The sequence below is a fragment of the Muscardinus avellanarius genome (genome assembly GCF_963383645.1).
Source record: "Muscardinus avellanarius genome assembly, chromosome: 3".
NCBI lineage: Eukaryota > Metazoa > Chordata > Mammalia > Rodentia > Gliridae > Muscardinus > Muscardinus avellanarius.
Window position 1 is genome coordinate 29,906,514 of NC_137788.1, and position 27,559 is coordinate 29,934,072.

At 43.7% G+C, this 27,559-nt stretch overlaps 1 protein-coding gene across 2 annotated transcripts; it reads left to right on the forward strand.

The window, feature by feature from the left end:
• Positions 1-678: 678 nt before the first annotated feature.
• THRAP3 (thyroid hormone receptor associated protein 3) lies at positions 679-25,575 on the forward strand (the record flags this gene model as incomplete). 2 transcript variants are annotated; one of them, XM_080691003.1, is made up of 10 exons in its annotated part: positions 679-815; positions 8,030-8,935; positions 11,199-11,897; positions 13,708-13,880; positions 14,557-14,668; positions 15,915-15,999; positions 18,485-18,672; positions 22,341-22,539; positions 23,019-23,162; positions 25,354-25,575. In XM_080691003.1, the coding sequence occupies 10 exons, from the start codon at positions 679-681 to the stop codon at positions 25,573-25,575; spliced, it is 2,865 nt and encodes a 954-aa protein (XP_080547129.1). The 2 variants fall into 2 exon arrangements, with proteins under 2 accessions (XP_080547129.1, XP_080547130.1); XM_080691004.1 differs by having other exon boundaries at positions 23,022-23,162.
• Positions 25,576-27,559: the final 1,984 nt, after the last annotated feature.

Consider the following 27,559-nt stretch of genomic DNA (forward strand, 5'->3'; position numbering starts at 1 on the left):
TCAGCCTCCTAAATGCTGGGATTATAAGCGTGCACCACCACGCCTGGCTTATTTTTTATATTTTATTTGGAAATAGAATCTCACTAAGTTACTGAGAGCCTCACTAAGTGACTGAGGCTGACTTTGAAGCTGCGTGATCCTCCTTTCTCAGCCTCCCAAGTACTGGGATTACAAGCATAAGCTACCATCCATGCTTGTACTGGGGATTAAATCCAGGAGCATCCTACCTCTGAGCTACATCTCCAGCCCTATTTTTTTTTTTTTTTTTAATTTTTGAAACAGAGTCTTAGTTGTTGAATCTAGTCTCAAACCTGTGATCCTTCTCTTTGAGCCTCCCAAGTGTTGGGATTCTAGGTATGCACTAAAAAGCTTTACTTTTATCTGGGTGTGATGGCACAGGCTTATAATCCCAGCATTCGGGAGGCTGAGACCGGAGGATCGTGGTTCGTGGACAGCCTCAGCTACTTAGTGAGGCCCTCTCAACTTAGTGAGACTCTGTTTCAAATTAAAGAATAAAAATAGGGCTGGGGGTGTCGCTCAGAGGTCAAATGCCCTGGGTTCTATTCCCAGACCTGCAAAAAAAAAGAAAAAAGCTTTTATTTTGAAACAGGGACTCATGAATTTTGTGAATATATTTTCATACATTAGGTGTTGTTGAAAGTGACCCTCTCTTCAGAGATGTCAAAGACAAATAAATCCAAGTCTGGATCTCGCTCTTCTCGCTCAAGATCTGCATCGAGATCTCGTTCGCGTTCATTTTCAAAGTCTCGATCCCGAAGCCGGTCTGTCTCTCGTTCAAGAAAGCGCAGGCTGAGGTAAGGGGGTTTGGGTTTGCTATCAGGATTATCATTGTGTCAGTAGTTTTGAATGCCTTTGTCAGGCTTTCTGTGAGTGTCAGATGGGACTGGGGTGGGCTTGAGGCACAGAGTTGGGCTGTGTGATTCTCTGAGCCTCTTCAAACTCCAAATTGCCATGCTGTTTACTGAACTGCTCTTCTCCTCTATCAGCACATACACATATTGTCCATTCACTTTGGAAGAAAGAATGTTTTCTTTTTATTTGAGCTGCTTGCTGCTTGCTTCAAATCTCAACACCTGATTATTTTTCACTAAATAGTTTTGAAAGCCTTAGACCACAGTTTATTTGTATCATTAGCAAAGAAATGATAGCTGAGAGGATTAATAATTCAGACATTTTAGAAACTTATCAGGGTTTTTCCACATATACCTAATGTGGCAATTACTAATAACCTGCATCTTATTAAAAAAAACACACCTTAACGCTATCTAAAAATTAGTAGTGTGGACACAACTATATCTTACTAAATATGAAAGTGATTTTTTTGCATTTATGGCCAATAATTTCCAATTTGGTTAGTTTTCATCCCTTCAATAAGAGTTCCCTGTTTCAGTTACTTTTTTTTTTTTTTTTTGGTGGTACTGGAGGTGGAACCCAGGGGCTTTTCTACCTCCAAGCTATACTCCCAAACCTATTTTATACTTTATTTGGAAACAGGTTCCTACTAAGTTGCTGAGAGCCTCAGTAAGTACTGAGGCTGACTTCGGACCTGTGCGATCCTCCTGTCTCGGCCTCCCAAGCGCTGGGTCAGTTACATTTTTAAATAGGTCAAATTTTTCCTCTTTTGATATCTTGGGAGTCAGGTTTTACATTTATTAAAAGTTTTCTTTGTGGGTAGATGAAATTCTTTTAGTACGTGTATATTTGTATATGTGAATTTGGGAAATATTGGTGTATTTAAATACTAAAGCAGGAACTTTACTAGACAGTGTCATTCTTTTTGTCAAAATTGCATTAGCAAAGCCGGGTGTGGTGACGCAGACCTATAATCCTAGTACTTGGGAGGATCTGGAGGATCGTAGATCTGAAGACAGTCTCAGCAAACAGTGAGACTCATCCACCTAGTGTGAGACTCTATTTCCAAATAAAAATAGGGCTAGGGGTGTAGCTTAGGTAGAATGACTCTGGGTTCAATCCCCAGTGCCACCAAAAAAAAAATACACAAGGAGATAATTTATCAGTTTTGTCACTTGGAACTCCTGCTATTTATTCACATGAGTATTTAAAATCCTTTTTTTTTTTTTTTTTAAAGAATACATTACAAGCTGGGTTGGTGGTGCATACTTGTAATTCCAGGATTTGGGAGGCTGAGACAGGAAGATTGCAGGTTGGCAGCCAGCCTTAACAAATTAGTGAGGCCCTCAACCAGTGAGACCTGGTTTCAAAATAAAGAATAAAAAATAGGGCTGAGGTATAGCTTGGAGATAAAATGTCCCTGGTTTAATCCCTAGTACTGGGGGGGAGGATTTTTAATTAAACCTCAGGAAAAGTCAGTAAGTCCAGCTTTGCTCTTTTCACACTCCTCCAGCTGTTTTTGAGAAAGAGCCTTGCTAAATTGCTGAGGCCGGCCTCACACTCAAGATTCTCTGCCTCAGCCTCCTGAGGCAGTGTCCCATCACAGCCAGTTCAAGCATTACCCTTGATGGCTTCCACAGCTCCACAGTAATACTTCTAAACATTAAACACATGGTTGTGGGTTTTTCTTTCATGTTAAGAGTAAGTTAATTCTTAAATGCAGTCTACCAAGCCAGCCCCAAAATTAATTTCAGACCAGAGATCAAACAAAAAGTAGGTATGCATAAATACCAAAGGGGAAACTCACTAAATGTATGTTTATTTATCTCAGGAAATTGCTGTCAAGGAGTGGAACTGAGCATGGAACTCCTCATAACCCCTCCCTTGCATCCACTGTTTTGAATTAGGTGGCTTAAGCCTCACTTTTATTCCATTGGAAGCTAAATAATTGGTTCTAAATCAAGAGGCTATACAACCAAAATTGAGAGACAGATTGACACAAATCAAATTGAAAAATGTTGGAGCCGGGTGTGGTGGTATATGCTTATAATCCCAGTGCTTGTGAGGCCAAGACAGGAGGATTTCAAGTTTGCAGCCAGCCTCAGCTACTTAGCGAGGCCCTCTGCAATTTAGTGAGACTCTGTCTCAAAATGAAGAAGAAAAAAGAAAAAAAAAATAGGGCTGGGACTGAAGCTCGGAGATAGGGTTTCATCCCCAGTATCACAAAAACAAACAAAAAAAACAAACTGAAAAATGTTGATCTACTTTGATGTGTTTGTAACAACTTGAGTCTTGGGAAGATTTTTTCTCCTGGTTCTACATATCATTTGGAGTGGTGGTCATTGACCTGGTAAATGAAGGAAAAATATCTTAAGCAGTCTATGCTGTGTTAAGTCTAGAGCCACTTTATGTGCTTTCTAAACACCTAAAAGATTGATATTCTGGAGGAGTTTCTTCACTAGAAAACATGTTTTTACATTTGATTCTAGTCTGACTTCTCTGTTTTTTTTTTTTGAAACAGATAAGTTTGCCACTGGCTGCTCAAGTTTTTACTTTTGGCTTATCTGTTTGATGGGTTTTTTTTCTTTTGTTTTTCCTCTCCTACAAGGAAAATATCTATCCAGAGAGTTTGAGAAACCATGCTTTAAATTAACTAACTGCTGAATTCTACAGAATTGGAGAAAATTGATTATTTTCTTGTATTTCACAGACTGTATCCTTTTCAGTGACTTCTTAAATAACCTCATTTGCAATCTGCAGAGACTCGTGCTCCTGCATCTGTGCAATGACTGCGGGTCTTGGATGCAGTATGCCACAGGGCCCTCACTAATAATTGATAACAGAAGCAGCAGTGGCCTCTGAGGATGAGAACGAATTAGACCCTCCTTAGTGCTGGTGGTGGGTCACCTCCCTCAAGCATAGCCATTCAATCCTTCATACTCGGTTTCATAATCTGCATCTGCCTCTCCCTCCTTCTTTTCTTATATTGTTACTCTTTCTGAATGAAAAGTGTGGAAGGTAAGTTTATTTTTTAATTGTACTTAAATATCAACTGTTAACAATCAGTATCTGTATCTTTGCCAGTTGCTATTCTTCATGGGGCAGGAAAAAAAATCTGACCATAGTAGTTAATAAATACTGGAAAACCAGTTCCACTTTAAATTAAATTGAATGTAATTTTCTTCTTTAGATAAACTACTTGGGTTGTGAAACCCTGACACTTTTGCTAAACAGAGTTACTGTAGTCTCCCCTTATATATGGGGAGATGTTCATGACTCCGAGGATGCCTGATATTGAGGAGGCTGAACTCTGCACAGTACTGTATTTTCCTATCACACATACCTACATACCTATGATAAAGTTAAACGTTTGCAGTACTAGGGATTGAACCCGGAGCATTCTGCCTCCGAGCTACACCCCAGTCCTGTATTTTATTCTTTATTTTGAAATGGAGCCTCACTAAATTGCAGGGGGCCTAAGTAGCTGAGACTGGCTACAAACCTGCAATCCTCCTGTCTCAGCTTCCCAAGTATACTAGGATTACAAGGGTGTGCCACCACGCCCAGAGTTTTTTTATTTTGGAACTGGGTCTCACCAGATTGATAAGTCTCATTACTTTCTGAGGTTGTCCTTGAGCCTGCAATCCTCCTGTCTCAGCCTCCCAAGTACTGAGATTACAAATGTATACCACTGTACCTAGTTTAATTTATAAATTAGGTTTAGGAAGAGTTTAATAATAGCTAATGGTAAAATAGAATAATTATAGCAATATACTTTACTGGAAGCTATTTAAAACTTAAAAATTGCCGGGCGTGGTGGCGCACGCTTGTAATCCCTGCGCTTGGGAGTCAGAGACAGGAGGATCGCGCAGGTTCGAAGCCAGCCGCACGCGCTGGCTTAGGAGACCCTGTTTCCAAATAAAAATGTAAAAATAGGTCTGGGAATGTAGCCCGAAGGTAGAAGGGCTTCCAGGAACCCCAGTACCTCCCCCTCCCAAAAAAAAAACTTAAAAATTGATTCTTGGGTTTAATCAGTTGATATTTTGGTCTGTGGTTAGCTACAATCAACTGAAACATGAAAGCAAGGCCAAAAAATAGGGCCAGGGTATAACTTGGAGGTAGAATGTCCCTGGGTTCCATCCCTAGTACTTCCCCCCCCCCAAAAAAAAAAAAATAGTGCTGGGGTATAGCTCAGAGGTAGAATATCCTTGGTTTCCACCACCAGTACCACCAGGGGGAAAAAAAAAATGACCCTGGATTTCATCCTCACTACTGAAATAAATAAATAAATAAATAAGGTAGACTACCCCTGGGTTTAATCCCCAGTACCAAAACACACACACACACACACACACACAAACACACACACACACATACACACACACACCCATCATTTGTTCTCAGGTGTGATATGAAAAGACCTGGTTAACTGAATAATTATTTCATATTAAAGGAAATACTATTTTTGCAATGAGCTCTCTAGTAAAAATTACATATTTCTGACCTCGGAAGAGTAAATGGTGCTGGGCATGGTGGCTCACGCTTTTAATCCCAACATTTGGGAGGTGGAGACTGGAGGGATGGTGGTTCCTGGATAGCCTCAGCTACTTAGGCACTTCGTAACTCAGTGAGATCTTGTTTCAAAAATAGAAAAAGGTCTAAAAAATAGGGCTGGAGGTGTAGCTTGGAGGTACAATGCCCCTGGGTTCCATCCTCAGTACTAAAAGGGAAAAAAAAAAAGAGTAAATGGCTAATATTAGTGATTTATAATGTAAGAACCCCAGTTCTTACATTATAAATTTTTAAAACCAACAGGCATAGTTTTTGGCTTTTTTTTTTTTTTTTTTTTTTTGGCAGTACTGGGGATGGAACCCAGGGGCATTGTACCTCCAAGTTATGCCCCCAGCCCCATTTTTTTATTCTTTATTTTGAAACAGGGTCTCACTGAGTTGCAAAGGGCCTCGCTAAGTAGCTGAAGCTGTCCGTGAACCGTGATCCTCCCGTCTCAGCCTCCCAAATACTGGGATTACAAGTGTGTGCCACCATGCCCAGCTAGTTTTGGGGCTTTTGATAGAAATAAGACCCCTAGTCATTGATAAACCTAGTATTTGTGTATTGTTTATACAGTTGGATAACTGCTAAATCCATGTTCTCGGAATGCACCTTCGCTCATTAGATTTTTGTATTGTTAAATGAAGAAAGAGCACAACACTAGCCTTGAAGTTGAGTGGAAAAGTAGACGCAGTGGGGCAAGACCTGTTTTAGTCGTTTCCCTTGCTGGGTTTCATTTGTACCTGGGTACCTTGCAGTCTTACAGTGCCCTCTTGTGGCATCTTGGTATCCCCAGTACAAAACCAGTGTCTATATGCTTTGCTGATCTGATTTTAGTAAATTATTTTGTTGTTGTTACTGGGGATGGAACCCAGGAGCATTCCACCTCTAAGCAACACCCCCAGCCCTTATTTATTTATTTTTTTAAATTATTTTGAAACAGTCTCACTGAGTTGCAAAGGCCCTCACTAAGTAGCTGAAGCTATTCTCAAAATGAGAGCCTCCTGTCTCAGCCTCCCAAATGCTGGAATTCCAGGCATGCGCCACTACGCCCAGCTTAGTAAATTCTTTTAAGCTTTGATCACATGTGTTCTCTAAGTGTTGTGGCATTAACCTGCTGTAACTGTACTTTTACAATACCAGGTCTTCCTGAGATTTAAAAATCCCAGAAAAGTTTTTAGGATTTTAAAACATTCTAAAATCGCCGGGCGTGGTGGCGCATGCTTGTAAGCCCTGCGCTTGGGAGGCTGAGACAGGAGGATCGCGCAGGTTCGAAGCCAGCCTCAGCTACTTAGTGAGGCTCTCAGGAACTTAGTGAGACCCTGTTTCCAAGTAAAATATAAAATAGGTCTGGGAGTATATCCCGGAGATAGAAAGCCTCTGGGTTCCTCTCCTAGTACCATCAATCAATCAATCAATCAATCAATCATTCTAAAAAATGTTTCCTGCACGGGGCAGGGGTGAGGGTGACTAGGATGATAATGGAGTATTATGTCCTTAAGGGGCTGGAGGACCTGAGTAGTACCTGTGTCATTCTCCTTGCCTTCCCGTGACCTGAGAGCTGCTAAATCCCCTGTGTCTGTGAAACTCCAAGAAGTTGTACATTAAAATGTTCTTTGTTCAGCTGGGCGTGGTGGCGCACGCTTGTAATCCCAGCACTCGAGAGGCTGAGACCTGGAGGATCACAGTCCGCGGACAGCCTCAGCTACTTAGTGAGGGCCTCTGCAACTGAGTGAGACCCGATTTCAAAATAAAGAATAAAAAATAGGGCAGGGAGTGTAGCTTGGAGGTCAAATGCCCCTGGGTTCCATCACCAGACCCACAAAAAAAAAGTTCTTTGTTTAGTTTATTAGATTAAGAAAATTGTGATAATACTTTCAGTCACTGTAGAAATGCATTTTCATTTTATTATTTTGTGTGTGTGTAGTACTAGGGATTGAATCCAGGTATATTCTACCTCTGAGCTTTACCTCTAGCCCTTTTTATTTATTTCTTTTGTTTGTTTATTTTTGGTACCAGAGGTTGAACCTAGAGGCATTCTACCTCTGAGCTACACCTTCAGTTCTATTTTTTTATTCTTTATTTTGAAACCGAGTCTCACTAAGTTGTGGTGGGCTTCACTAAGTAGCTGAGCCTGACTGTGAACCTAGATCCTCCTGTCTCAGCCTCCAAGTACTGGGATTACAAGTGTGCACCACCATACCTGGCTTTGTTTTTTTGTTTTTTGTGTTTTTTGTTTTTTGTTTTTTTTTTTGAAATAGGATATTTCTAGGTTGCTGAGAATCTTGCTACATTGTTTAGGCTGGCCTTGAACCTGGAATTTTCCTGTCTCAGCCTCCCAAGAACTAGAATTACATGTGTGTACAGTTCACCCATCTGTCTTTCCATTTCAAGTATAGAATATTAATGAAGTCATTTCAGTATCTCATCATTTTTTAAGATGACTCTTATCTGTGTTTTTGTATTTGTGGGCTAAACATATGGGATTAAATATGTTTGTACCCCTGCTTTGAAAACAAAGCAAGGATTTCAGAGTATACCTTTTTTTTTTTTTAATAAAAACTGTCAAAAATTTAAACATTTTCCCCTTTCCCTTCCTCTGCAGTTCTAGGTCTCGTTCCAGATCGTACTCTCCTGCTCATAATAGAGAAAGGAATCACCCCAGAGTATATCAAAATCGGGACTTCCGAGGTCACAACAGAGGCTACAGGAGGCCCTACTACTTCCGAGGGCGCAACAGAGGCTTCTATCCATGGGGCCAGTATAACCGTGGAGGCTACGGAAACTACCGCTCCAATTGGCAGAACTACCGGCAAGCGTACAGTCCTCGTCGGGGCCGTTCCCGATCTCGGTCTCCGAAGAGAAGGTCCCCTTCACCAAGATCCAGGAGCCATTCTAGAAACTCTGATAAGTCTTCTTCTGACAGGTCAAGGCGTTCTTCATCCTCTCGTTCTTCTTCCAACCACAGCCGAGTTGAATCCTCTAAGCGCAAGTCTGCGAAAGAGAAAAAGTCCTCTTCCAAGGATAGCCGGCCATCTCAGGCAGCTGGAGATAACCAGGGAGATGAGGCCAAGGAGCAGACATTTTCTGGTGGCACCTCTCAAGATCCAAAAGCATCTGAGAGCTCAAAGCCATGGCCAGATGCCACTACCTATGGCACTGGTTCCGCATCACGGGCCTCAGCAGTTTCTGACCTGAGTCCCCGCGAGCGAAGCCCAGCTCTCAAAAGCCCCCTCCAGTCTGTGGTGGTGAGGCGGCGTTCACCCCGTCCCAGCCCTGTGCCAAAACCTAGCCCTCCGCTTTCCAACACATCCCAGATGGGCTCAACTCTGTCGAGTGGTGCTGGTTATCAGTCTGGAACACACCAGGGTCAGTTCGACCATGGCTCTGGGTCTTTGAGTCCGTCCAAAAAAAGCCCTGTGGGTAAGAGTCCGCCGGCCACTGGCTCCACATACGGCTCGTCTCAGAAGGAGGAGAGTGCTGCTTCAGGGGGAGCAGCCTATACAAAGAGGCAAGTATCTCATTTCTCTCCAGTTGTGCTTTATCTCACCAGTTGGCAGTTTAGTTGTAATGTGATCTAGGTTGGAGCTCTGATTAGTGGTAATAAGGTAATTCCCATTTCCTCTCCTTTTCGCAGATGTTAAAAGCATCACCCAAGGAAACCTTTAGCTTTACTCTAGCTTTCCTAATCTTTCTGAATTTGTATTACAGCATAGTTTCTTTAGACTATTCTGCTATGATGTTTTCACATTTAAAATTTGCCTTGAAGTGAGGCATAGTGGTGCATGCTTGTAAACCCAGCCTTTGGGAGGCTGAAACAGGAGGTTTGTGGTTCGAGGACAGCCTCAGGTACTTAGTGAGGCCCTTTGCAACTCAGTGAGACCCTGTTTTAAAATAAAGGATAAAAATAGGGTTGGGGGTGTCGCTCAGAGGTAGAATGCCCCCAGATTCCATCCCAGTACTACAAATAATATAATAAAAATTGCCTTGGATTCTACCAATATAAGCCAGAGAGCAGTAGAGATTTGTGGGTCAGCTACCAAAAAAAAAGTCTTTGCCAGCACAAATGGCCATTGGAGCTAGTAGGCCTCTAGGACCCACCATCTACTGTGTCAGTCTGCATCAACCCATCATGAAGAGCCACACACTCTGCTTGAGGAGATTGGGCAGAATGGGAAAGCCTGAGGCTTAGTCCAGGAAGGCCTTGTTTAAAGCCACAAGATGGATATGTGTCCCAGTAGAAGCCAACCAGGCTGTGAGTTAGGAGAGGATGTGGCAGTGCTTCTGTCCTGTCCAAGGGGACATGGTGAGTTGGGACATGAATCTTTGTTTGCATCTTTGGATGGATTTTGATGGCAGAAAGGCTTTAGGAACACTGCATTGGGACCAGATTGTGGTCAGGAGGGACTCTGACAGCAAGAGGCTCCCTCTTTCTCTTTTTCTCTCTCCCCCTCTCTTTCCCTCGCTTCCCTCCCTCTTTTTTCTTTCTTTCTTTCTTTCTTTCTTTCTTTCTTTCTTTCTTTCTTTCTTTCTTTTTTTCTTTCTTTCTTACTTACTTTTTATCATGTTCTCTGATGGCTCTGTAGTCTCTTGGTTCATCTTTACCATATTAAATAACTCTTAACTTGATGAGGCACTCTCCATTGATGTTACAGATGAGATGTTCAGAACCTGTGCTTTCCTGCCTACAGTAAATCTACTTTCAAAGTTGTGTTCCTAGCCAGGCGTGGTGGCGCACGCTTGTAATCCCAGCATTCAGGAGGCTGAAACTGGAGGATCGCGGTTCGCGGACAGCCTCAGCTACTTAGTGAGGCCCTCTGCAACTTAGTGAGACCCTGTTTCAAAATAAAGAATAAAAAAAAATAGGGCAGGGGATGTGGCTCGGAGGTCAAATGCCCCTGGGTTCCATCCCCAGACCTGCCAAAAAAAAAAAAAAAAGTTGTGTTCCTTACCAGGTCTGAATCTTTTTTTTTTCTTTCTTTTTTTTCTTTTTTTGGCGGTACTGGGGATGGAACCCAGGCGCTTTCTCTACCTCCGGGCTATACTCCCAGACCTATTTATATTTTATTTGGAAACACTACTGAGGCTGGCTTAGAACCTGTGTGATCCTCCTGTCTCAGTCTCCCAGGCGCAAGGATTACAAGCGTGCGCCACTACGCCTGGCCCAGGTCTGAATCTTAGAAGTCTTGAGCCTGAGCTCTACTTAGCCATAAGAAAGAGAGTAATGATTTTTGCCACGACCACCTCCTCTCCCATTAACAAGTATTTTGTTTTTATTTGTGTTCACAGTACATTTCATATTTAGATGTGATCTTCTAGGTGACTTGAAGCAAATTTGAAGTCTCTTTTTGAGACTTATATTCCCAAGTGTGAGTTGTATAAAAGCAAACAGTCCAAGGTTGAACTATATATTAACTTTGCTGAAAGCAGATTTTAAGTGACTGAGTGAAAGTTGGGTAAGACCATAGTTTTTTCCCCTGTAGACCGCATTACAGGTAAGTGCATTTTTGCTTTCCAGTATCCTAAAAATAACTGGCTTGGTTTTGGTTGTTTTTGAAAGACAACTTCACAGACTCTTAGATGTCAAGTTCTTAAATCTGTGGAAGGCTGTTTTCAGAAATTATTAGAAAGTAACCAAGTAGAAAGTTCTTTGGTAATGCTGGAATTCTCAAGACACATTTGCTTAATCAAAAATCAAAAGAGCAGGGACAGGTGCTATAGTAGAAAAGGTGCTCAAGAGGCCTCTTGTGTGTCTCCGTTGTCTTTATAACTAGGTATCTGGAGGAGAAGACAGAGAATGGGAAAGATAAGGAGCAGAAACAAACGAGTAGTGATAAAGAGAAAATGAAAGAGAAAGGGAGCTTTTCTGATGCTGATGCAAAAATGAAATCTGATCCATTTGCTCCCAAGACTGATACTGAGAAGTCCTACCGGGGCAGCCAGTCCCCCAAAAGGTACAAGCTTCGGGATGACTTTGAGAAGAAAATGGCTGACTTCCACAAGGAGGAGGTGGATGATCAAGATAAGGACAAACCTAAAGGAAGGAAGGAATCTGAGTTCGATGATGAGCCCAAATTTATGTCCAAAGTCATAAGTGGTACAAGCAGAAACCAGGAGGAAGAGAAGCCAGGCAAGTGGGAGGGCCTGGTGTATGCGTCTTCAGGGAAGGAAAAGCAGAGGAAAGCAGAGGAGATGGAGGAGGAGCCTTTCACAGAGAGATCCAAAAAGGAGGAGCGTGGATCCAAGAGGACCGAAAGTGGGCACAGGGGTTTTGTGCCTGAGAAGAACTTCCGCGTGACCGCTTACAAGGCGGTCCAGGAGAAGAGCTCATCACCTCCCCCAAGGAAGACTTCTGAGAGTCGAGACAAGTTGGGATCCAAAGGAGACTTTTCCTCAGGGAAGTCTTCCTTTTCTATTACTCGAGAGGCCCAAGTCAATGTCCGCATGGACTCTTTTGACGAGGACCTTGCACGGTGAGAACTCCGTGTCCCTCTTGCTTCCACGTGTCAGTGGTTACCCCCTGTTCCGGGAGTGGAGAGTGTGTCATTAAGTCCTGTGCTCGGGCATCGTTAGGACATCTTTTTTTCTTTTTTCTTTTTTTGGTGGTACTTGGGGTAGAACCCAGAGGCTTTCTACCTTCAGGCTACACTTCCAGACCTATTTTATATTTTATTTGGAAACAGGGTCTCACTAAGTAGCTGAGGCTTCGGACCTATGCAATCCTCCTGTTTTAGCCTTCCTAGCACAGGGATTACAGGTGTGTGCCATCACACCCAGTGGGACATGATCTTTTTAGTCTTTAACGGTTGGCTTTCTTGGTTGCTTGGTTCCCTGTGCTTCTCCTTGCCCTCTTCATTATCTCAAGTCCCCCAAATATCCCATTTCTGTTTTAGATGTCTTTATCCTGTAAAGCCATCCAGGATTTACTTCTCCAATTTAGTTGAGTCACCAAAGTCTATTAGAGCCCGTATCAGCAAGTAACAGACATCTTATCGTTGAAGGGGGCAGGATCCCTCCTCCCTGGCCTAGTATTAGGAGAGTGTTGAGGCCCAGGCTGGCTGTTCTCCAGGTGGTGGGATAGTGGGAAGTGTGCTTGAGTAGCATCTTTGCCACGCACCACCCTTGCCTGGCATCACCTCACTGAATGGCATCGGCCGGCCAAGCTAGTTGTCTTTTAAAATATATTCCTGTTTGTTGTGTGTATAAAACCAGCAGTTAACCCAAAAAACAGAATCACTGAGGTTAATTTTACCCCCACATGAAGATTCCCTGTGATGAAAGGGAGATTTTAGATACCTTTTTCTAGTGTGTTGAAGTTACTTTGTACTTTGGTAATTAGCAAAAAGGGAATTTTGTGGGTAGGTTTGAAACTTTGAGGAGCTAGATTTGGTGGTACATACATATAATCTCAGCTGTTTGGGAGGCTGAGGCAGGAGGATCACAAGGTTGAGGCTAGTCTGGGCAATTTAGTGAGACACTGTCTCAAAAATTTTTTAAAGGGTTATGGATGTGGCTCGGTGGTAGAGTGCTTGCCTAGCATATACAGGCCCGGGTTCAATCCCTGGCCTTGAAGGAAAAAAGTCATATTTTTATGGTTTAATTGTTATAACTTTTTTTTTCTCATTTTGTGGTACTGGAGATTGAGCACAGGAACATTTTTGCCTACAAGCTATACTCCCAGCCCTTATTTATTTATTTGTTTTAGTTAGTTAGTTAGTTAGTTAGTTACTTAGTTACTACTGAGGATGGAACCCAGGGGCATTCTGCCTCCAAGCTATACTCCCAGCCCTGTTTTTTATTCTTTATTTTGAAACTGTCTCACTAAGTAGCTGAGGCTATCTGCGAACTGCCACCCTCCTCTCTCAGTCTCCCAAATGCTAGGATTACAAGCATGCACCACCATGCCTGGCACTCCCAGCCATTTTTTATTTTTTATTTTGAAACATGTTCTCAGTAGGTTGCTGTGGCTGGCCGTGAACCTTGATCCTCCTGTCTTAGCCTCCCAAGTTATTGGTATTACAGTTGTGTACCACCATGCCCAGCTGTATTATGACTTTTTAGCCAGGCATCGTGATACACAGCTGTACCTCAGTACTTGGAAGGCTAAAACAGTAGTCTCATGTTTGAAGTCAGCATTAGCAACTTAGTGATACCCTGTTTCAGAATTTTAAAAATGGAGGGGGCTGGGGTGTAACTTAGATATGGGATATCCCTGGGTTCAGCCCCCAGTAGAAAAAAAGTACTAACTTTGTGTATATTGTGGCCTGTGTCTTTATCTTTCAGACCTAGTGGCTTACTGGCTCAGGAACGCAAGCTCTGTCGGGATCTGGTCCACAGCAACAAAAAGGAGCAGGAATTTCGCTCCATTTTCCAGCACATACAGTCAGCTCAGTCTCAGCGTAGTCCTTCAGAATTATTTGCCCAGCATATAGTGACCATTGTTCATCATGTTAAAGGTGAGTCCTGACCCCATTGCCACTGTGTCTACCGCCTCTTGTAAGCAGGGATGGGTGAATCAATGAGGAATCCTTTCGGGGCCCTTTGAAGCTAGCTAGGGGGTGGCTTGAAGGAAATTCTTTCCAGGGAAAAGTTTTTGTTTTAATTATAGAGGTAAATATTTCAAAATGTTAGTAATCTGATCTTGACAATAGGTTAAATCCTTAGCATGAGGTTTAAAATGTTTGAAAACTTAGGGAATATAGAGCCTCTTTGTTTTCCAGTGGTCTGTTACAGACCTTGTGTGAATTTCTTCCCCAAATTCCTCTGTCATCCCTTGGGCACGTGAAGGTGGGCAGTTGGGGAAGTGACCAAAAGAATCGCTAGAGAACCTGGGTTGGGCTAGTTACAGATTCCACCTGGAACCCAAAGTCAAGCAGGAGTCAGTCATGTGCTTTGAAGGGAGGTAAGCTCTAGTTTTCTTGGTATCCATGTCCTAAGAAAAGGAGCTATACTGGAAATCTCAGGTCCAGCGTTGGATTATGTATGAACCAGCCACTTTTTCTTCTTTTTTTTTTTAGTATGTGTGTTATATGGATTTGACACTTTTGTTACATCTTTATGGCTGCAGATTCATGTAAGAGTTGAACATTGTCTCTGCATTTGATAGCATAATGTGTGTTTGTGTCTCAACAGAACATCACTTTGGGTCCTCTGGAATGACATTACATGAACGTTTTACTAAATACCTAAAGAGAGGAACTGAACAGGAGGCAGCTAAAAACAAGAAAAGCCCAGAGATACACAGGTAAGGACCTTAGTCTTCACACCGGAGGTTATAAAATACTTGTCATTGGATAATAGACTTGTCAATCTGCTGCTAATGCAAAATAAGAGTGACTTCCTGCAGATTCTAGGGTAGCCATGAGTGTTTATATTTGAGGATGGGAAGGATATGGTTTAAGGGCTACATACAGTCTCTTACTCAGGCCTTAAGGAAAATAGCTTTCTTTTTATAGGTGAATTCTTTTTTTTTCTTTTCTTTCTATACTGGGGAGAACCCAGGGGCATTCTACCTGAGTTACACTACACACACAGTCCTAGTTTTTATTCTTTATTTTGAAACAGGTCTCACTGAGTTGCAAAGGGCCTCACTAAGTAGTAGCTGAGGCTGTCCTTGAACTGCGATCCTCCTATCTCAGCCTTTCAAATGCTGGGATTACAATGAATTCCTGTATTCTTGATCTGCCACATAGTAATCTGAGATTATTGTGAGCGTTCTATAGGTAGGGTCAGGGCTAATTTTTTTTTTTTTTAAGCAAACCCATGTATTTCTTTTGTTGATTCTTTTGGAAGAACTGGCTTAGGGACGTGAAGAAAGTTTTTAGATTTTCTCAAAGGGTTCAAAGAATGTCCCATTTGGTTGTGAGTTTGCTCAGCAAATAGATTCTGGAAACAAAGTTGGCCTAATTTCTAATTTCTTATTACTGTCAACTCAGTATGTAGGAGGACCATGTTTGTGTTGCAGTCTTGAATTTAGGATTTTTTTTGGGGGGGGGGTTATTCCAGGCAAGTGTGTTTTACCTAGACCCAATCTTATTGGGGAATAATTCTTACTCGCATTCTCAAGATGAAAGTAGCTCTTTGAGGTCAACAGAACATAGGCAGTTAGGGCTACAAATGAGATTATAGATAAGGCTACAGGTAAGCCTGCCGTTTTGACTGGTGTGTGTGTGTGTGTGTGTGTGTGTGTGTGTGTGTGTGTGTGTGTGTGTGTGTGTGTATCTGGTTTGTGTCAGTATTATAAGTATACAAATAAAGAATATAAGTGGGGCTGGGGTGTGGCTTTGGGATAAGCTACATAGCATATGCATGCCCTGGGTTCAATCCCCAGTGCTTAAAGAGGGGACAAAAAAGAATAATAAACGTGTAAGTTCTAAAAGTAATTAAAAAGGAATATCTGTGAAACCATCGCCAAATTTAGGAACCTAGAGTGTTACCAGTAATGTTATTGATCCTGGAATAGTATACCATTTTTGTGTTTTCAATTTTAGGAGGATAGACATTTCCCCCAGTACGTTCAGAAAACATGGTTTGGTTCATGATGAAATGAAAAGTCCCCGGGAACCTGGCTACAAGGTGAACTGTTGCTTTGATCAGTAATTCCAACAAAATGAGTGCGTTGGGCATGAACTTGACAGAAATGTGTTTGTTTAAATTACTCTCTACTTAAGTTTGTGTTTTTCTTTTAAGGATGGGCATAATTCTAAAAATGAACTACAAAGGGTTAATTTTTATTAAATGTATCAACAACCTTTGTGAAGTGGTTAGAATATGGTAAATGACCCCAGAGTCTATTGAGGTGAGCTTGAGAAAAAAAAGAGAGGCGTTTTGGAACAAGTGCCCATGATGAGAGAAGAGAACTTTTTGTGATATTTTTCTGCTTGTAAGTATTATCAAATCAACTGTTACATGCACTATTTCCAACCATGATTTCAGAAAGACATGCATGTCAGAAGAGAATGAAATAGTCATATCTTTCTTAACTTAGTAGACTGTTTTCAACAGCTGGTCCAGTTTTTTTCCTAACATTGTACCTTATCTATCATCTTGTCGGTTTCTGTTGCTTTCAAACAAAACATTAGTTTAAAAGCCCAGCTATATTGCAATGCAGTTCTCGTAACACTGTGACTAAGAGGTTAAAAATTGTTTTCTATCTTTTACTGTGAAATAATTAGATTGATTTTTTTTTAATCTTGGTATTTATTGACCTTCATTCACATATACAGTTGAAATTTAAGATGAGAGATGGCTGTTTCTATGCTTCTGATACCATTCCTAATAATAGATTTTTAAGCTTCCAAAGAAATTTGTCTTACTGGTTTAATGTGTTGAGAGACACTTTTGCAGAATTTCTTTTCTCTCCCGCTCCCGCCCCTTCTCTTTTTCCAAGTACCAGTCAGCTTGGCACTAACTGGAATATCAGAAGAAATCTCATCTGCGCCTCAAAGGCCCACTCCTTAGAGGTGCTTTTCAGCTGCCCCAGGAAGTAGTGGCCGCATTTGTCTTCTATTTTTGTCTTTGGAGGATACAGGGGTTCTCATTCCTTCTCTTAGAAACAATGATAAAATAACACACCTACAGCTGGGTTTGGTGGTGCACACTTGTAATCCTAGTACTTGGGAGGCTGAGACAGGAGGATTGTGGTTCTCGGACAGCTTCAGCTACTTAATGAGGCCTTCCGCAACTTAGTAAGACCCTGTTTTAAAAAATAAAGAATAAAAAACAGGGCTGGGGGTGTCACTCGGAGGTAGAATGCCCCTGGGTTCCATCCCCAGTTCCATCAATCAATCAGCCGGACGTAGTGGCGCACACTTGTAATCCCAGCATTCAGGAGGCTAAGACTAGAGGATCGCGGTTTGCTTGACAGCCTCAGCTACTCAGTGAGGCCCTTTGTAGCTTAGTGAGACCCTGTTTCAAAATAAAGAATAAAAAATAGGGCAGGGGGTGTAGCTCAGAGATCAAATGCCCCTAGGTTTCATTCCCAGACCTCCCCCCAAAATAAAATAAAAAAGCCACATATTTCCTCTCACTCCTTTTATTAAAGTTAAATATTTATTAACAAGTTTAATGGAAGTGAGGCACAGTGGTGCACACCTATAATCCCAGTACTTGGGAGGCTGAGACAGGAGAATCGTAAGTTGGAGGCCAGCCTCAGCAACTTGGCAAGACTTTCAGAAACTTAGTGAGATGCTCTTTCAAAATAAAAAGGGCTAAGGTTGCAGCTCAGAGGCAGAATGCCCTGGGTTCAAGCCTTAGACCACCCCCAAAAAGGTTTTAATGATTAGTAAGTGTTAATACAGAAGAACTGCTCATCCCGTCCTCCTGGAGAGATTTCCTTCCATAGGTGTCTGGTATCCCTGGGTCTGCCTTGCTTGCATCTGTGTCTCCACTGACTTCTCAAGACTTGCAGAAAGCCACTGCAGTGATGGCTGGGTTAGGCTGTTGGTGCTGAGCAGCTGAACTCATGCTGTATCTATAGCTTACCCTGATGGTTATACTTTCTACAAAGTTAGCGAAAAGCTAACTTTATTTATTTATTTTTTTTTTAAAAAGCTAACTTTAAAGGAAAAAAAAATTTTGACCTGCCATTGCCCCTTTGTGAATTCTCCATTTTAGTGTTTGCTGCTACCTCTTGTGGAGGAATTCTCAGTGTACCTCATCATTTTGGGAGGATAGTTAAGGCTCATTGTCTCTTTGTCTTAGTAGTCAGATAATTCCACATAGAGGATAAACCATGGCTGGCTGCTCCAGAGTAGGTAGGGGCAGTGAACATTTCTACTTACTGTTGGTGTGAACCACTCTAACCAGCCACCTTGCAGAGCTGAGTTTGGCTTTCTCAAGCTGTAGGCTAGCCACAGAGGAGACAGAACGAGGTCCATACATAGCATGTTCAGAAGGCTACCGTCCCTCATAGTTGTAAAACACTGGCCAGGGGAGAGTGCCTTCCATCCCTTGTGCTTCCTTCATACCCTCCCCAGCAGTAGAAACCACATTTGAGGGAGGAGGTAGAGTTGGCAGCCCTGAATCCCAAAAACCTTAATTTTGACTTCTCTGTTGGCAGGCTGAGGGAAAATACAAGGATGATCCTGTTGATCTCCGCCTTGATATTGAGCGTCGTAAAAAACATAAGGAGAGAGATCTTAAACGAGGTAAATCAAGAGAATCAGTGGATTCCCGAGACTCGAGCCACTCAAGGGAAAGGTCAACGGAGAAAACGGAGAAAACTCATAAAGGATCAAAGAAGCAAAAGTACGTGGAGCCCCATTCTCTCACCTATAGCCAGACTCTTGAGTAGTCTCCTGTCTGCCCCTTTTTGTGCTTTTTACATGCCAGAGCTCTCAAGCCAGAGGTCATTGATTACGGTGATTTAGGTACTTCCAAGCCATGTAACCATCAGAAGGGTCCCTGAGCTCCTCACAGTGAAGCGTGCCTGTAATCACACCAGTATCTGGTGACTGAGACATGAGGATAGCAGATTTGAGGAGGGTCCTAGTAATTTAGGCTCTTAGCAACTTAAAACTGTTTCAAAATAGTAAATAAGACTAGAGGTTTATATGACTCAGAGGTAGAATGCCTGGGCTCAATCTTCAGTACTACCCAAAAAAGAATCCTTGGCTTAAAAACTGAATTCCTATAGCAAAGAAAGTTTTGGGCGTGGTGTCTTCCAGGAACCCCAGTACCACCAAAAAAAAAAAAAAAAAAAAAAAAGAGGGTAGATCTAGATAGGAAAGGATTGTTGATCTTAAATGCCTTTTAAAATAATTTCTTAGTTCCAAGAGAAGGTGTTCCAAATATTTCTGAAACAAGGTTGGCATTGTTGAACTTGGTAGGGCAACATTCATGCCAAGGTCCTGATGTTTGTTTACATTTTTCTTTTTTCTTTTTTTTTTAAAGCTCTACTGGGATTGAACCCCAGTGCTTTGCACATTAGGCAAGGGCACTGCCACTGAGCTACACCCTCAGCCCTCCTCTGTGTACATTTGAAAGTTCTATGACTTCTCAGTCTTATTAAGAGGAACAGAGTACAGGTCCACACCTTCCCATAAAAAGCAACATTTCTTTGGGTGTGGTGGTACACACTTGTGATCCCAGTACGTGGGAGGCTGGGGCAGGAGAATTGCATCCCCACTACCACACACGCAAAAAAAAAAACCCCACACTTCTGTTTTTTTTGTTTTTGTTTTTTCAGGGGCATTCAACCTCCAAGCTACATCCCCTGCCCTATTTTTTATTTTGAAACTGGGTCTCACTGAGTTGCAGAGAGCCTCACTAAGTAGCTGAGGCTGTTCACGAACCGCCATCCTCCTGTCTCAACCTCCCCAGTGCTGGGATTACAAGCGTGCGCCACCATGCCTGGCACCCCCCAGCCCTATTATTTTGAAGCAAGGTCTCAGTTGCTGAGGCTGGCCTTAAACCTGTGATCCTCCTGTGTCAGCTTCCCAAGTACTCGGATTATGGACTCGTTTTCTTGTAACAGCTCTGTGAGAATAGTTGAGTAGTTGGTGTGATACTTACCTGGCCCATTTGAAAGATGCAAATGCCAAGCTCAGAATGCTTTGTCTAGGATCATATAAGTATCAGCTAACCTCAGCACTCAGATCTTTGGCTCCGCCCTATCTTGCTGTTACCCTGCATTTCTTCTTATTTGAGAATCCCTAGCTTTCAGGACTGCTTGTAGATAAAGGACCTGATAGCTGTCGTTGGGGAGTGGAAGCGGCAGTGCAGTAGTCCTTAGCACTGCCCCTAGTGGGAAGGGAGCAGAACCTCTCAAGCATTGGTACACACCTGGAATCCTAGTACTTGAGAGACTGAAACAGGAGGATCACAGGTTTGAGGGACAGCCTCAGCAAGTGAGACTGCAATATAGATCCTGTTTCAAAATTTAAAAATAAAATTAGGCTTGGGATGTAGCTTGGAGATAGAATGTCCCTGGGTTAAATCCCCATTATATCAGATGGATGGATGAGTGGGTGGGTGGGGTTGGGCTCAATCCCCAGTACATCAGGTAGGTAGATGGATGAATGGTTGGGTGGGTGAGGTTGGGCGTATAGACTAGAGGTAGAATGCCCCTGTATCCCATTTTTAGTATAACAAGACGGAGGGAAATCTCAATTTTGAAAAATTACTGCATTACTATTGATTTTTAGTGGAGTTAGAGTTAAAAATCCCAAGTTATAAGAGTTCTATGACAGCGCTTACAATTCTCCTTTTTATGAATAGATATTAGGACCAGGGCAGTGCAGGCGCTTTTCATAAGAGAGGACAATAGGTTATTGGCACTTGGCTGGCTGTTTTTTTGCGTGTGTATATGGTACTGGGGATTGAACTCAGGGGCTTTCTACTTTTGAGAGATACCCTCAGCCCTTTTTTGCAATAAAGTCTCTTAGCCTTTTTTTTTTTTCCCCTTTTGAATGGAACCCAGATGTATTCTACCTCCGAGCTACACTCTAGCCTTATTTTTTATTCTGTATTCTTTATTTATTTTTTTGGGTCTGGGGATGGAACCCAGTGGCATGATAGTTGCCCCAGCTACACCCCTAGCCCCATATTTTATTCTTTTTTTATTTTATTTTATTATTTATATTTTTATTTGGAAACAGGGTCTCTTAAGTCAGCGAGGCTGGCTTCGAACCTGCGTGATCCTCCTGTCTCCACCTCCCAAGTGCGGGGATTACAGTTGTGTGCTACCACGGCCAGCTTTATTCTTTATTTTGAAACAGGGTCTCGCTAAGTTGCAGAGGGCCTCACTAAGTAGCTGAGGCTGTCTGTGAACCGTGATCCTCCAGTCTTAGCCTTCTGAATGCTGGGATTTCAAGCATGCACCACCACGCCCGGCTTACTCTGTTTTTGAAACAGACTCTCACTGAGTTGCAAAGGGCCCACTAAGTAGCTGAAGCTGTCCTCAAACCGCTGTCCTCCTGTCTTAGCCCACCAAATGCTGGGATTACAAGCATGCACCGCCATGCTTGGCTCTTAGCCCATTTTTTAAATAGGGTCTCCCTAAGTAAGGTATCACATTCTGGCTTCCAACCTATGATCTTCCTGTCTCAGCCTCTCAAGTGCTAGGATTGCAGGTGTGTGGTACCACACCTGGCTGGCTTCTCTTAAAGCCCTCCTCTGTTCCTCGGAGCCGCCTTGCTGCCACCTTAAGAGGTGTTTGATAACTCCTCCATTACCATCTCGCAGGGCTGGTACCAACTTCTAGTGTATAGACAATGACTCATCACATTAAGCTAATTTGCCCTAGTCTCTAATTTCCCCCAGATGAAGGGAAGGGGAAGGAATTAGCTCTGGGAAGTTTGTCCAGATGTAGGTTTAACAGCACAACTTGAGTTCAGCGGGAGGTAGGTAGGTGGTGGTAGTAGTATAATTAGTGATAGGTTTGGCTCCAGGCTTAGTTCAGCTGTTACTTGAATCTACTAAGGGAGTACCACTGAGTAATCAGTTGCTCTTATTGAATCCTTGCTACATCATTGTAAAGTGTTTAGACACACTGTTTATTTCATCCTTAGAGCCACCTCCATGAGACAGGTAGCTTTCCTGTGAGAACCACAAGTGACCTAAAGCGTCAGCTGATGGTCATATGGAAAGCCTCTGGCACAGTACCAGATGCTCGTGGCTCTGTACCATTTCATCCTTTCTCCGGTGGGTGAGTGTGTTTTAGACTGAGCTACCGGAGGCTGTGGCTGTGTTTTGTTTCTTGGTGTTCATCCAGACTTAGAGATGTGTCGTTGACCACGACTAGCAGAATGGAAAGGAAGCCCCAGGTCCCTGGCTAGGCTGCGGGAGCTGGTCCAGTTGGGCTGCTGTCTTCATTTTCTTCATCACAGATCCACTTCTGGAAGCCTTTTGCTTCTCATCCATGAGGTGGTTCTGGACTGGAAGCTTAATCGATTTTCTGCCTTTTCTCTTGATAGGAAGCACCGAAGAGCACGAGACCGGTCCAGGTCCTCTTCCTCCTCCTCCCATTCATCTCACTCCTACAAAGCGGAAGAATACCCTGAGGAGACAGAGGAGAGAGAGGAGAGTGCCACTGGCTTTGACAAGTCACGATTGGGGACCAAAGACTTCGTGGGCCCAAGTGAAAGAGGAGGCGGCAGAGCTCGAGGAACCTTTGTAAGACCTTCCCTCCCTTCCTCTCTCTTTGCCCAAGGCCCCGGCTCACACCTGTTCTGAGTATGCTTTGTCGTTGCCTCTGAAAGAGATAATCTAGGTTTTGGACCCTAGATTCCTTAGTTCTCCCACCCACATTCCCCACGCAGGTGAGAGAAACTTACTTTTTAAAGTTATATCTTTTTCTTAGTTATATATAGTTTAGCTGTTCATAATCACCCACTCACAAAGTCTCATGGCCTCTTAACTCAGAACTTTCTACTTACCTTGACTCTTTGGTTAGTGTATCCTCTGAGCTGTAGGTAGGCTTGGGGTGAGCCGAGAGGGAATGGCTAGAAGTCAGTTGAGCCGCATATGACTGGAAGATAGCTGTCCTTTCTGTGCCGGAAGAGGGTTTGAACAGAACACAGTGGATTTTTCTGTTCTTGACACAGACTTTTGTTCCTCCCAACCCCTACCCCAATCTCCTTTTATTGTCAAAGCAGTTTCGAGCCAGAGGGAGAGGCTGGGGCAGAGGCAGCTACTCCGGCAACAACAACAACAGCAGCAGCAACGATTTTCAAAAGAGGAACCGGGAAGAGGAATGGGATCCAGAGTACACACCCAAAAGCAAGAAGTATTACTTGGTATGTGTCTAGGCTAACTGGGAAGAGCCAGAGGGCCTTTGGCATGTGCAGTAGCTGTGATTCCATGGCCCCCGAGCCCTGTGATTAAACACATGTGCAGGTTTGTTGCAGTGTTGGACCAAGGGCTAGTTAGATGGCTCTTCTCTAGAGAGAGGAGACAATAGGGATTCCAGAAGTAATGCTCTTGCCTGCCTTGGGTGTGTGTGTGTGTGTGTGTGTGTGTGTGTGTGTGTGTGTGTGAGTGTGTGTGTGTGTGAGAGAGAGAGAGAGAGAGAGAGAGAGAGAGATTGATTGATTGATTGAACCCAGGGTTCCTCTACTTCTGAGCTATATCTCTAGCCCTATTTTATTTTTTCTTTTGAACGGGGCCTCACTAAGTTGAAGGGGGTTCCAGTCTGACGCTGGCCTGGAACCTGTGATCCTTCCGTCTTAGTCTCCCAAATACTGAGGTTCCAGATGTGAATTTCCTTCTTTTCCCGGGCCCCTATCAGGTTGGGCCCTTTCTGGGCTCAGCTTCTTGTCCAGTATGTGAACTCTCTTGTCCTTGCTGTTTCACAGTAGTAAAGCAGGTAGGACTCTTAAGTGTTGTAACCAAGGTAAACTTGCAGCTGAATCTCCATCACCCACCAAAACAGTTGGCATGAGTTTGCCTTGTTAGTTAAACCACTCAGAAGTAGCTCTTTGTATAGATAACTGTGCACAGCCACCTTCACTTTCCTGGACTGCTAGGAGCTACATTGAGGCTTCTAGAAGACCTTTGAGCCTATTTTTAGGAAAATGTAGTTGGCTGGTCTTTTAGAAGAGTTGTTTGAGTGGGACTGCTGTGCAGGGAAATATTGAAAGTACAGGGCCCAGCTGAGCATGGTGGCACAAGCTTGTAATCCCAGTACTTAGAGGCTGAGACAGGAGGATTGCAGGTTCAAGGCCAGCCTCAGCTATTTATTGAGGCCTCCACAACTCAGACCCTGTTTCAAATAAGGAATAAAAAATAGGGCTGGGGGTGTAGCTCAGAGGTAGAATGCCCCTGGGTTCAATCCCCAGTTTTGCAGGGGTGGAGAGTACAGGGCCCCTCTCTCTTGCCTCTGTCTGCCACTTGCAAGAGGTCTGTCAGCCAGTGAAGTGTGGTGCACAGGCAGCTGTGGACAGAGGGGGCTAGCATTTCAGCTGAGCTGACCTTACAGGCCATCAGGCTCTATTGTGAGTGGATAGTTTTGTGGTCCCTCCCCCCAATACTGAAGATTGAACCCAGGGGCATTCTACCTCCAAGCTACACCCCAGCCTGATTATTTTGAAACAGGGTCTCACTAAGTTGCCAAGAGCCTCACTAAGTAGCTGAGGCTGACTGAATCTGCGATCCTCCTGTCTCAGTCTCCCAAGTATTGGGATTATAAGCGTACGCCACCACAACCAGCAGGTGGATAATTTAGACTCTTAGAAGCAGTGTACAGATTAAATAACTCGTAATTTTCAGAATGCTTTCTGGTTCATTCATTTTATCTCCTTGAGATGTAGGTTAAGGGTGTGTCCCATGCTGCCTCTTTGCATACAACTAGAGGAGAGAAGGGGCGGAGGTTTGGGACAAGCTGGAGCCCTAGCTGTATCTTTTTCTTCCTGTTCCATTTTGTGTGTGTGTGTGTGTGAGCGGTAGTGCTGGGGATCAAACCCATGGTCTTCAGCATGCTAAACACACACTCCACCATTGGGCCACGTGCCCAGCCTTGTGTGCTGTATACCAGCTATGTCTTCTGCGTGTTGCTTCTTTTCTTAGGTAATAACCCAGTTCAGACATAGCTTCACATTTTGGTGTGGTTGGTGTTCTTAGAGTCAGCTTCGAGAGATGGCTAAATACTAATGGAGTTACCTAAGGTCCTGAGCTCGTTTCCTCACTTGCACAGTGGAGAGTGGCGGATGCAGGGTTAGTGTGAGCACTAAGGGAAATACAGCGTGCCAGCGTTTTCAGTGCTGGCCAAGGTTTTATCATCGCCACCTCACCGTAGTGCCCGAGCTACTGCCTCAGTTTCCCACCCAGACTCTTGGATCTGAACCAGTGGTGTTTGGGGTGGGGACAGGGAGAAGGGCGACAGAGGAGGAGAAGCCTGGGTTGGGGCAGTTCTGTGTGGGGAGGCACACTAGGCCGGGTGGGGGCAGAGAAGAGAGCTCTGGCACTGATGGCTGATTTCTTCCCCCTCAGCACGATGACCGTGAAGGCGAAGGCAGTGACAAATGGGGCAGCCGGGGCCGCGGCCGAGGAGCTTTTCCCCGGGGCCGGGGCCGCTTCATGTACCGGAAGTCGAGTACCAGCCCCAAGTGGGCCCATGACAAGTTTAGTGGGGAGGAAGGGGAGATTGAAGATGACGAGAGTGGGACAGAGAACCGAGAAGAGAAGGACAATTTACAGCCCACAGCTGAGTAGGGGCCACTCTTGATGGGAGCCCTTGCCCAGGGGAGAGAGCGCTGGGAAGGAAGAGATGGCTGGTGAGGAGCTAAACAGAGGAGCCTCAAGAAGATTGTGAAGATCCCACCCCACCCCACCCCACCCCGCACCAGCTGTGCAGAGCCCTACCACAGCAGAATGCATCCCTGGCTGCATCCCACTGGACGGCCCAGCTCTCAGCAGAACACAACACATTGGGCTCCAGCTGTGTTCGCGTTTGTTTGGTGTGTGGGGTGGGGCTAGGGTAGGGAGGGAGAGCGTGATGCTTGGATTTTGTTTTGCTCCCTATTAGAAACCAACAGTTTTGTTCTTTATTTCATTTTATTTGGATTTAAGAGGACTAATTGGATGGTTTTCAGTTTATTCTCCCCTGTCCTGATTTTGAAAGCCCTTCTTTTCTTTTTTTTTTTATTTTTTTAGGCATATGTAGTAATATTAGCAGAAAGATTTAATTTGGGCAACTTTGATTCTTAAAAGAGAAAACAAAGCATGTGAATAAACATTGAAGTGTTCACCTCAGTTTGGGACCAAACTGCTTGGATCTTTTTAAAAACTGGTTTTGTATGTCAAGGAGGAGTTTAAGGCCTTTCTGACCACCTTGTGTGCCCCTTTCTGCGCAGCCATGTGTCACAGGAGTTGCTCCTGACCACTCCCCATGCACCCCTGCTCCTGCGCTTCTGATTTCTTCTGGGCTGGGCTTCCCACTTTCCACCAGCAGCTCCATATCCCAAACCTTCTAGTCCTGCTGACCCTCAGCAACAGGGGTGAAAACTGGAGGGCAGTTTCTGGTCTGTTTTCTAAGAAACTTCTGAATTCTATTATCTTTACAAATGTAAGATGAGAAAATAATTTTTTCAATATTTTTTATTAATCTTTTTATAAAATGAAAAGAAACTCCTATGATTGATTAAGGAAGGTGGTTATGGCTGGGTGGTTCGGGGTTGTGTTTTTTGGTTAGTTGTTTTTTTTTTTCTTCTCTTTATAACCTGAGCTTTAAGTTGAAACATTTTCAGATGTTTGGGGAAAACATCCTCTTACAGTGGGTCCTTGTGCTTGCCTTCTGGGGAGGCGGTCCTGAGCAGGTGAATCCTGTGGCCTTTGTGCCTATGTTATATGCGGACTGCACCCTCCTCTCCCCAGCCTTTGCCTCTTGGGTTGTTATGCTTCTTTCCCCTTACTTTGCTACATTTCTATAGTTAAGTTGGTTTTACTTGAATGATTCATGTTTAGGGGAAAAAGAAAAACATCCTTAAAATTTGTTTCAACTCCTCCTGCAAATAAAAACAATAAATGAAGTGGCAGATGTAAATGGACTGTTCTCTGTTACAGAGAGTGTGTGTGTGTGTGTGTGGGGCGCAGGTATAGTAGATAACCTCCCACATCAGTTTCAGTAAACCTGAAAGATAAAATGCCTGTGGGGTGTGGGGTTGAGCTCAGCCCCTTCCCTGAGGGAGAATCTCCACCATCTCTGACCAGCAGTAACCCCTCATTCCCCTTCCCTGAGGGAGAATCTCCACCATCTCTGACCAGCAGTAACCCCTCGTTCCCACCCCAGTGGTCCCTATGCCTTCATCTCTAGAGAACTAGATCTCTTCCCCAACACACACACACACACACACACACACACACACGTTATGAGTGAGGACTTTGGCTTCCTCCTGGTGGGGCAGGGGTCAAAGGCTGGATTAACAGGTTCAGCCTTAAGTGTTCCAAGGAAGAAAATTACCTGAAAGTGAGCCCAGCCCGCATGAAGCTGGTTTATGGGTGGGCCTTAAACCTTCAGACTTGCCCACTCTGAGCTTGACTCAGTATTTTCTTTCTTCCTGTCTTCCCTCAAGAAGCATCTGGAGTTAGTTTTGTTTTTTGTAGGTCTGGGGGTGGAACCCAGGGGCATTCGACCTTTGAGCTACCCCCGCTCTGCCCTGTTTTTTCTTAATTTAAAACAGGGTCTTACTAGTTGCAG